This window comes from Coregonus lavaretus (genome assembly GCF_964263955.1).
Source record: "Coregonus lavaretus genome assembly, chromosome: 12".
In the NCBI taxonomy this organism is placed as follows: domain Eukaryota; kingdom Metazoa; phylum Chordata; class Actinopteri; order Salmoniformes; family Salmonidae; genus Coregonus; species Coregonus lavaretus.
Genome location: NC_139999.1, coordinates 28685698 through 28696996, shown reverse-complemented (window position 1 = coordinate 28696996; position 11299 = coordinate 28685698). Strand labels below are relative to the sequence as shown.

General features: G+C 45.3%; 2 protein-coding genes across 2 annotated transcripts in view; one reads left to right on the top strand and one right to left on the bottom strand.

The window, feature by feature from the left end:
• Positions 1–405: 405 nt before the first annotated feature.
• On the bottom strand, positions 406–8562 carry LOC311137911 (dnaJ homolog subfamily C member 11-like; the record flags this gene model as incomplete). Its single annotated transcript, XM_084172520.1, has 16 exons — positions 406–1493; positions 1671–1800; positions 1944–2086; positions 2253–2310; positions 2651–2720; positions 3689–3844; positions 5427–5543; positions 5658–5743; positions 5903–6092; positions 6350–6423; positions 6547–6669; positions 6942–7070; positions 7398–7499; positions 7598–7671; positions 7800–7929; positions 8488–8562. 16 exons carry the CDS (start codon positions 8560–8562, stop codon positions 1468–1470), a joined length of 1683 nt encoding a protein of 560 aa, XP_084028646.1. The 3' UTR covers positions 406–1467.
• A 1834-nt stretch (positions 8563–10396) lies between these two features.
• The window catches only part of LOC311138793 (calmodulin-binding transcription activator 1-like), a gene marked incomplete at both ends in the record, with an annotated part of 72517 nt that continues 71614 nt past the window's right edge, over positions 10397–11299 (top strand). The window contains 1 exon segment of the mRNA XM_084173612.1: positions 10397–10421. Coding sequence (XP_084029738.1) covers positions 10397–10421 — 25 coding nt within the window.

The window sequence follows — 11299 nt, the reverse complement described above, 5'->3', positions numbered from 1 at the left end:
ATAACTCCAGTTTCCACCACTGACAAAACCTATTTGAACCTTTGCCTATACATGGACAAAAATGCAGACAGTACATTCACTGATGAGTCTTCAAACGTGTCCCTCATCCTCATTAGAACCTATACAGTATGCTGCCGAGACAGAGACAGAAAGGACCAACACTGTCTCAATAATTAGTCAACGTTAAGTAGAACTGTGTCTGTTTGCTCTATCTATAGTATTACAGGATATTACTCACAGCTATAAAAACTAAATATAAATCGAAGACAACAGGGACAAACAATATTGCCATGGGAACTGAAGGTATGGCACATAAAGGATGGACTGACTTTCTAATAAATGATCATTCTCTTCATCGCTATCATAATAATGTTGATGATCTGATATGACCAAGGTTTAACAAATACATTTATACATAAAAAAATCTTAAACAGTACAATAGTCCCACTGCATCCCACTTGCCTGTTTCCATCGACAGTGACCGCACATACAAAGATAGATGTACGTACTGTACATAGATGCTTTAGCAGCAAACTTACTCTCACAGAGGCTTTCTCATAAATATAATATAAATAATATATATGTATACACCATGATGTATATATGAATGACATCATTGGACTTTCTCTATACTCTTCACTGTGTCTCAGGCAGTGCCTCCTCATCATCCATCTCAATCATACCAACTCAACCAAGCCTACCAGGGCTCCAATCACACACTGGCTCTTGGGGGTAATTAGAAATAGACTAGTGTTAATATTTTCATATGTTCAACCCTTATGGATGTGCCCTTATGTGTTCTTATAATGCCTGGCACCCCTATAATTGGGACCCTGTCCCACACAACATCAGCAGCAGACAAATTGCTTCCAAGGCATAATAATATACATACAGAAATGACAAAACAAGAAAACTAACACACAAAAAATAAAATCATTTTTAGACCTTCTTTTAGCCTTCATGTTGCCATGCCAACAGGCAGGTGGTGCTGGGTCTCATAATGGTGGTACTGATGAACACGTTTTCATGCATAGTTCTGTTCTAACCATAACGTTAGCATGGGTTAGTGGTGTACAACCTTATTACAACTAGTATAGTACAGTGGTATAACATTAGTGGTGCAATGTTTACTGTAGTAGACTTCCCTGATATGTACACCAGGAGTCATATTGCACCTTTCTGGGGAGATGACACACGTACACAGTGGAAACTACACTGGCTAAAAGAGATGTATCTAGTGGGTTTAGAGGGAGGGGGGGGTGAGGACGGCCCACATCCACCACCACCGGGATGGAGAGGAGAGAAGGAACTCATGTCTAAATTCATAAATGTAATGGTGGAAGAGAAAGAGAGACAGCATTTCTTTTCACGCTGTCTGTTTGTCTCTCTCCCTCCGTTTGTCAGTCCTTCTGTCAATGTCTGTCTGTGTTTCCATGTGTCCTTTGTTGCTCCCATAACAGAGGATTCCTACGCCTCAGTGTCCATTCTGTGAGCTGAGAGGGAGAGATAATATTTAGCTTAGCGTAGAACTTTTGTAATTAATCTTCAATTTCACTGTAATGGAGTTTAGTTTTTGTGGAGTTGTAAACAGGTTATGATATGGTGGTTGTTACAATAATATTGGGTTAAACTGTGATTCTATAGTGGTTGTGTTGTGGTTGTATACCCACACTGCTTGGGTATCCGTAGGGCTTCAGTGTCTGCTGAGAGGACTTGGTGCATCACCCCCCTGAACTGATACAGCAGCTTCAGACTCTTATCCTCTCCTACACACGGGTCATAGAAACCTGGCAACCCTGCCTACACACACACAGACACAGACACATACACACACACAGACAGGTGGGGGGCTGGTTACACATACACACAGGTCATAGAAAAATGCCATCCCTACACACACATACAGTACATAAACGCACACAAAGACACACACATATCCACACCTTGGAGGCCTCAGTGAGTATGAGTTTGGAGTCCTTGACTAGGCACTGCAGAGGGACAGTCACGTCTATAACCTGAGCTCTCTCCTGGCGCGTGCTGTTGTCTGTCACAAACTTCCCATACCACGCATTCAGGATGATCAGACCTGGAACAGGAGGAAGGACACACACACACACACACACACACACACACACAGCTGAGTCAGAATCATTGAAAAGACAAAGCACAGAAAAACCAGTGTTGCCTAATAGTCAAGACATTGATCAAGAGGGCGTGTGGGCGTGCATATCAGTGAATATGTGCATACTCACCCATCTTAGACTCCTCTCCCTCGATTATTCTCCTCACAGACTCCTGCATCAGCTGAACCTGAGTCAGGGAGAAAGAAAGAGAGGGAGGGGGCAGAAGGGGTTGAATATGCAATACCTCCATCACTCCAGTATCCCTGCACATTGTAAATATGGTATTGGAACTGACCCTGTATATACTGTAGCTTCTTACTTTCTCCTGTTCTTGTTATTATTTGTATTTCTAGTGTGTTTTTGTTCTACATTATGTTATTTTAAGTACTACATTGATTACTGCATTGTTTGGTTTAGAGCTTGCAAGAAAGGCATGTCACTGTCCTTGTGCATGTCACATTAGAACTTGAAACTTGATCTCAATGATATCAGTAAATGTTTCTGTATGGGTACTACGTGTTCCTTACGGCTGACTCTGCCTCTTGTTTCTTCTTGACCATGTCTACTTCTGAGCTCTTCCTCTGTAGCTCCAGTTCTCTGTGGGACAGACAGGGACAGACAGAGACAGACAGAGACAGACAGGGACAGACAGAGACAGACAGAGACAGACAGGGACAGACAGGGACAGATAGAGACAGACAAAGACAGACAGGGACAGATAGAGACAGACAGGGACAGACAGAGACAGACAGAGACAGACAGGCAGAGACAGGCAGAGACAGACAGAGACATACAGAGACAGACAGGGACAGACAGAGAGACAGACAGACAGACAGAGACAGACAGGAACAGACAGACAGACAGACAGACAGACAGACAGACAGACAGACAGACAGACAGACAGACAGACAGACAGACAGACAGACAGACAGACAGACAGACAGACAGACAGACAGACAGAGACAGACAGAGACAGACAGAGACAGACAGGGACAGACAGGAACAGACAGAGACAGACAGACAGAGACAGACAGAGACAGACAGAGACAGACAGAGACAAACAGAGACAGACAGAGACAGACAGGAACAGACAGAGACAGACAGGGACAGACAGGAACAGACAGGAACAGACAGAGACAGACAGACAGAGACAGACAGAGACAGACAGAGACAGACAGAGACAGACAGGAACAGACAGAGACAGACAGACAGAGACAGACAGAGACAGACAGAGACAAACAGAGACAGACAGAGACAGACAGAGACAGACAGGGACAGACAGAGAGACAGGGACAGACAGGAACAGACAGAGACAGACAGGCAGAGACAGACAGAGACAGACAGACAGAGACAGACAGGGACAGACAGAACAAGATGTAAGAGTTATTCCTGGGTTTAATAACCAGTCTGCCATGTAAATCAGCAGTGGTCTGTAGAGGGCTAGTGTGTGTGTGTGTCTAGGCGGCGTGCGTGCGTGCCATCAAGCAAGTGTGCATGCACGTGTACGTGTGTGTGTGTGCGTGTGTGTGGGTGTGGGTATGTGTGTGTGGGTATGTGAAACTCACTGTTGTTTCTGGGAGCGTGTGTAAGGTATAACGACCAGTCTGTGTATGGCCATGTAGACCAGTAGAGGTCCCACGGTGGCGTAGAACACTGCACTGGGCAGCAGCTGGTCTGTCAGGTGGACTGGGAACAGGTAGGTCTGATTGGCACGAGCCAACCTGGGGAGAGAAGGAAACAAGTTACATTACATACCACGCTACGGCAGGTAGCTTAGTGGTTAAGAGCGTTGTGCCAGTAACCAGTAACCGAAAGGTCACTGGTTCTAATCCCCGAGCCGACTAGGTGAAAAATCTGTCGATGTGCCCTTGAGCAAGGCACTTAACCCTAATTGCTCCTGTAAGTCGCTCTGGATAAGAGCATCTGCTAAATGAATAAAATGTCAAATGTAAAAATGTAATAATACTGTCTACTGGATTGGGGCTAGAAGGATGACGCCCTAAAGTTAATGTGGTAGGCAACACACAGACAGACATGCCACACACAAACACCCTGTATTATACACTGCACAGAAACACCCTGTATTATACACTGCACAGAAACACCCTGTATTATACACTGCACAGAAACACCCTGTATTATACACTGCACAGAAACACCCTGTATTATACACTGCACACCCTGTATTATACACTGCACACAAACACCCTGTATTATACACTGCACAGAAACACCCTGTATTATACACTGCACAGAAACACCCTGTATTATACACTGCACAGAAACACCCTGTATTATACACTGCACAGAAACACCCTGTATTATACACTGCACACCCTGTATTATACACTGCACAGAAACACCCTGTATTATACACTGCACACCCTGTATTATACACTGCACACAAACACCCTGTATTATACACTGCACAGAAACACCCTGTATTATACACTGCACAGAAACACCCTGTATTATACACTGCACAGAAACACCCTGTATTATACACTGCACAGAAACACCCTGTATTATACACTGCACACAAACACCCTGTATTATACACTGCACAGAAACACCCTGTATTATACACTGCACAGAAACACCCTGTATTATACACTGCACAGAAACACCCTGTATTATACACTGCACAGAAACACCCTGTATTATACACTGCACAGAAACACCCTGTATTATACACTGCACAGAAACACCCTGTATTATACACTGCACACCCTGTATTATACAATGCACACCCTGTATTATACACTGCACACAAACACCCTGTATTATACACTGCACAGAAACACCCTGTATTATACACTGCACAGAAACACCCTGTATTATACACTGCACACCCTGTATTATACAATGCACACCCTGTATTATACACTGCACACAAACACCCTGTATTATACACTGCACAGAAACACCCTGTATTATACACTGCACAGAAACACCCTGTATTATACCCTGTATTATACACTGCACAGAAACACCCTGTATTATACACTGCACACCCTGTATTATACAATGCACACCCTGTATTATACACTGCACACAAACACCCTGTATTATACACTGCACAGAAACACCCTGTATTATACACTGCACAGAAACACCCTGTATTATACACTGCACAGAAACACCCTGTATTATACACTGCACAGAAACACCCTGTATTATACACTGCACACAAACACCCTGTATTATACACTGCACAGAAACACCCTGTATTATACACTGCACAGAAACACCCTGTATTATACACTGCACACAAACACCCTGTATTATACACTGTTGTAGTACCTGATTTTGAGGGTGACTCCCTGTGGGACTCCGATGCTGACAGTAGCAGCCAGGACACTGTGACGACTGATCTTCCTCTCTGCTCCATACTCCACCACTGTACCAAACCAACCAGTCCTGACACACAGAAACACATACACACACATACACACATACAATACCAATAAGGGCCAAGACTCCTACCTAACATATTCAGTGTGTCTGTGTGTGTGTGTGTGTGTGTGTGCGTACTTGATCGATCCCTTGATCTTGGTCTGGTCCTCATCCTGGAACTTGTGCTGGTAACTCATCATCAGGTAGGACTGAGGGACACCCAGCTAGAGGAGGTGAGGAATGAGGACACAAAAGAACATGGTTGGTTATCCTACCAGCCTTAACACCCACCTCAACATAAACTCAGGTGTGTGTGTGTGTGTGTGTGTGTGTGTGTGTGTGTGTGTGTGTGTGTGTGTGTGTGTGTGTGTGTGTGTGTGTACCTGCAGGGCCAGGGTAAAGTGGCTGGTCTTGGTGTCTCGGACCACACTAGTGGTCATAGCGCTGTGCGGTCCCCATCGCCACTGCAGGTAACCCATAGTGTTCTGGTCTAGGTGACGCGCTGTCATTAACGAACAGCTGGAACGCACGCCACGGGGAGAGAACTGCATACCACACTGAGCCGTCAGGAAACTAACAAACAGAGAGCGGGAGATGGGGGGAGAGAGTGAGAGAGAAAGAGAAGGAGAGAGAAAGAGCGCGAGAGGGAGAGAGAAGAAGAGAGGTTTTGCTTCAATATACTGTAAAATGACCTCTACACTAGTGACTAGGATAAATGTTTGATACATGTTTCTCATTGATCACAACCATCACTCGCCAGATGACTAGCATTATAATTTTTGTAGTGTATAAAGAGGGCCGTATTCTCTCCCCTCTTATTGGCCACTCACCATCGTGGAGTCAGGTTACGAAACACCTTCATCCCAAACAGAGGTCCCAGTATGTCCCCAGCACCACACTCCAACTACACACACAAAGGGAGAGAAAAGCACATGCAGACTGAGTGAAACACAGACATGTCAGTCAATATCCTTCCTGTGTTTTCTCAGAAACTAGGGATCAAATGTGTTTCTGTGTGTTTGTGTACCTCTCCCCAGCCCTTGGCAGACGTGACGCGGCGGACAGTCATGTTGATGTTGCCTCCTCCGTTGCCATTGTGTGTGGAGAGAGAGCCAGACAACACTGCAGTGTCCGTGTTCGTCAACGGAGCCTACACACACACACAGGTAACACACACATACATACACACAAGTAACACACACATACACACAGGTAACACACACATACACACAGGTAACACATGGGAAACACACAAGTATAACACATGAATTTATTAGAATGGACTTTTAGCTAGTTTCTGTGTGTATGTCTGTGTACGAGTCTGTGTATGAGTGTGACCGACAAGGAATCAAACCTCTGTGTGTGTGTATACCTTTATAGAGTGTGTGTGTGCGTGTGTGTACCTCTATAGAGTGTGTGTACCTCTATAGACTGGGAGATGTGCATCCTGTTGATCTCGATGTGAGGGAATCCTCCTCCAGGCATCTCATCAAAGTCCTCCTCATAACGATCAAACAGGTCTGTGGCATCTACTCCCACACTGATGGTACCCTGAACACACAGAGACATGAAAACATAAACACATTGTTCTGATGGTACCCTGAACACACAGAGAGACATGAAAACATAAACACATTGTTCTGATGGTACTCTGAACACACAGAGAGACAAGAAAACATAAACACATTGTTCTGATGGTACTCTGAACACACAGAGAGACATGAAACATAAACACATTGTTCTGATGGTACCCTGAACACACAGAGAGACATGAAACATAAACACATTGTTCTGATGGTACTCTGAACACACAGAAAGTCTGTAGATATCATCCTGCTGTGGATATTTCTGAGAGGCTCAGGGGAGAAGTGTGTGTACCTTGGGGTTGGTCCTCTGCTGTAGCCTCCTCTCCTCTCTCTCTCTCTGAAGCCGTTCATACTCCTCACGGATCTCTGCTGGGGTCCTCTTCCTCTCCACAATCTACACACACACACACACACACACACACACACTCCTCAGTTATCTCAGTTATAATTGTGTCATTACTACTTAAGTACACACACACATACTGCACATACCTCCCAGCCCTCCACCTCCAGGCCTTTCTTCCCAAAGATGTCATAGATGGCTCTGGACTGAGGGTCACTCAACACTGGACAGAGGGAAGGGAGTGAAAAAGAAAGAGAGAGAGGTTGTCCGGTCATTTTACAGTACTTACAGTCCAATTAAACAACAAGCAGCTTGTCAAGAAGAGTCAGTGACAGGGAACGCACAACTTACCCTCATAGGCCTGGTGCACCTGGTTAAATAGCTGCTCTGCCTGGCTCTTCAGCTCTGGGTCTCTGTGCTTGTCTGGGTGGTAGAGCATACACAACCTTCTATAAGAGGCCTTCAACTCATCCTGAGTGGCCTGAGGAGGGGGGGTGGCGAGGGGGGAGAGAGAACGATTACAATATTGATTTCTGCAGACATAGCCAAATGCATGAATACAAAATGCTAAATAAGAGACATAGGCCTATAAAGAAAGGAAAATACAGATGATTCCTCTGTGCACCAGGAGACCTCTGAAAACCCATGCCACACCAGCAGTGAGAAGTAACAATAAGCAAATAAGGTAGGCTACTAAACAGTGAGTGTCACAGCGTATCAATTCAGCGAACAAAACCGTTAGCTAATAATATTATTCGACTTCTGACTTTGTTGTTGCCGTTTCAAGAAACAGTATTGACAGGTAGCTACGTCTGTTGTTCTGGTATCAAGAAACAGTATTGAGAGGTAGCTAAGTCTGACAGATAGGTATGTCTGTCTGTCTTGCAGCATGCCTCTATGAGTGATGGACCGACCGGAGCAAGTATCAGCTGTCTCGACGAACGGGATGCCCATTCGAATCGGTGTTGACCATTAACGATACAGCGGGATAAAACATTAAAAAGAGCACATTATGTAAATACACAAACGCACTTAATACCTCTTTTCTGACGTTGAGAAGAGAATAATAGTCTTGGTTATCCAACTCTAACTCAACGTCAAAGGCCGCCGCCATCTTCGTACTATATCGGCCCCGCCTCCTTTCCGCCCATGCCAATGTGCTGTGTGCTCATTGATCTGTGCGTGTCTGCACTAGCACCGCGGTGTGGCCAGAAGGACTCCAGACATCCTGTCATTGAAAGATGTCAAGGTGAAAGTGTTGGTGCTGACCATGGTGCTGAAATATCTAATGTAGCCTATGTAGTGGTAAACGGACTGCCAGGCAGGGCTTGAACATATACAATACCACGAAAAGCAATGCATCAAGTGCCATAAAGATCCAAACCTTTTTTAACGGAGGCATTTACATAGAAAGAGGCCACAACAGCTCTACCTACCTATAGGGTTACTAAACTACTGGTTTGAGCCTGGCATCTTCCCGTCCTTCCCGTGGTTTGCATTTAATAATAAATATAAATAATAATAATATGCCATTTAGCAGACGCTTTTATCCAAAGCCTTGTAGGAACGTTTCACCTATCTCATTTTCCTTCATGATTCTATGACACACCTTTAGGAGACGTATAAAGGTTGCGTTGACGCACCGTGTCTGATGGCTGTGAGTGACTGTAGATCATGGGTGATCGTTACCGGTAACGGCTGCCGTTATTGATGACAGTTTAGGCCGAGCAATTCAGATTTGGCCCCGGGAGTGGAAATATTTAAACCAATTACCCTTGTAGGCCTACGTGAACAAACTACGAATGTCTGCTTTTTAATTGGACAGGTTATTTATTCATGAATTGGCTCCTGATTGCTTGATAGTTCATGGGCTAATACAACTATCTTTCAGAGAGAGCTGAGCGAGAGGCACGGTTAAATACCTATTAGGCCTTGGCTATCGACCTCCGCTTGGAATTAGAATGAAGCAATCGTTTCTCTGTAAATAAAATACATTAATTAATTGAATTTCACTTTATTTCCTGAATTGAATCAGTTTTAGTGAAATAGGCCTAGACCACAAAAAGTAAGAAACCTTATCTTTGTTGCAGTTTCAGTGCGTGTTGTTTACAGAAATATGTACGTTTGAGTGGGGACGTTATGAAAGTCTCTGTGGGCGCGTGAAGCTGTCATTTCAGCACCATGCGCTTCAGCACCCTCACAGTGAGTGACAGCGCCCACCAGCCCACGCGCGCTTCCTCTGCATTTCAGTGTCCTGGACTCATTCCATGGGGTTAGTAACACCAATGTGTCACACATGTATGATGTTTATGTATGGTGCCACATTCTTACACTACTTGCACGCTGATTGGTGTTATATTGGTGTAATAGGCAGGCTATGTATAGGCTAATAGTCCTGAGAAATTAATTCCCATTCTCAGCCCAGGCAAAGGGATACAATTTTAATTTATCCAATCGTCATTTTGCCACATAAATCATTGTGAACGCATTTACAACCACGACCTGCAATCCAAGTCAGTAGGCTATCAGAAAGCCCTGGCAGATATGTCCTGATGGGGGAGTTAGGTTCCGTTTCACATCGCCTCTGTGGCTGAGAGATTGCCAAGGTGTCCCCGTATTCTAGACATCGACCTGTGACGAACAGAGATAGAAAACGAGAGAGAGAGAGAGTGGGGGGGGGATTGGGGGCGGAGAGTTAGCTCCATACAAAACTGGAATGATGGACGCATACAGAGCGATATGGATTCCGCGAGTCCACTAGGCATCACCCAGGAGCCCCGCTGTCAATTATCACGCCTCGAACCAATAGCGTAGCTGTGTTGAGCGGGCTCGCCCCTGCACCCCGCCCCCTCCTTGAGCTGTCCTCGCCGTGCACGCGCGTGGTCCCCCAGGTCGCGAGGAGGAGGAGGAGGAGGAGGAGGAGGAGGGATGAGGCGCGTAGAGGGGAAATGGCTGCCGAAAACAAGCCGGAAGGTAAGAAAGAAATAAGGTGATGATTCTGTGGTTGTTGTTGACCTCGAAAAGAGGGAGAGAGGGATCAGACGCTGGGTTCAGATAAGGGGATGGAGGAACAGAGAGACCGCGGGGCTTTCCCCTTTTCCATCTCTCGCTCTCTCGCTGTCCTGTCCTGAAAACACGGACGCTGAAGCGAAGCTGATATAGGCTACAGCCACACAGAGTTCATTCAGCTCGATGTCAAACGGTTACCGAGAGCATGTTTGAAAATAAGGAGAAATAACGTAAACGGAGTGCGCTTGTTTAGATACAGTAATTGAGAATGTTGTTTTCTTCGTTCCTTTGCGTGTCAGAGTCTCCCCAGGGTTGCAGGTTTACGCCGCTGAGCGTAACAGGATCTGAGTGGATGTGAGAGGATGTGAGAGCTTCACGCTGGAGGAATTCAAATGCATTCTCAGCTCAGGCATCACACACACACACACACACACACACACATAAATGCTGCTAAAGCACGAAATCATCCATGTATCATCTGTAGTGGGATTCCTCGACAGGCATGGAACCCCATAGGCTGTGCGGTCAGCCACAATGTGATGTTGTGTTTTTAACGTGCTGTGGACGATGGAGAGTTGGTTGATGGTGATTCAACGCGGAACATACAGCAATGCGCTCTAAACAGCGTCATCTATATGCGGTGCCAGTACGTTTTGTAAAAAGCATTACATTGAATCCAGGTAAAGATGGTAAAAACACACTCAGGTCTTCCTCTTCTGTTGAGGAATTCCCTGAAGGAAGACTTCACACTCTGGCTGAGAGGAAATAGCAACACCAGAGGAATATTTGTTGTCAACATCTTTGTTGCTTCTATTTATAGTCAGTGGGTCACTTGTGTTAAG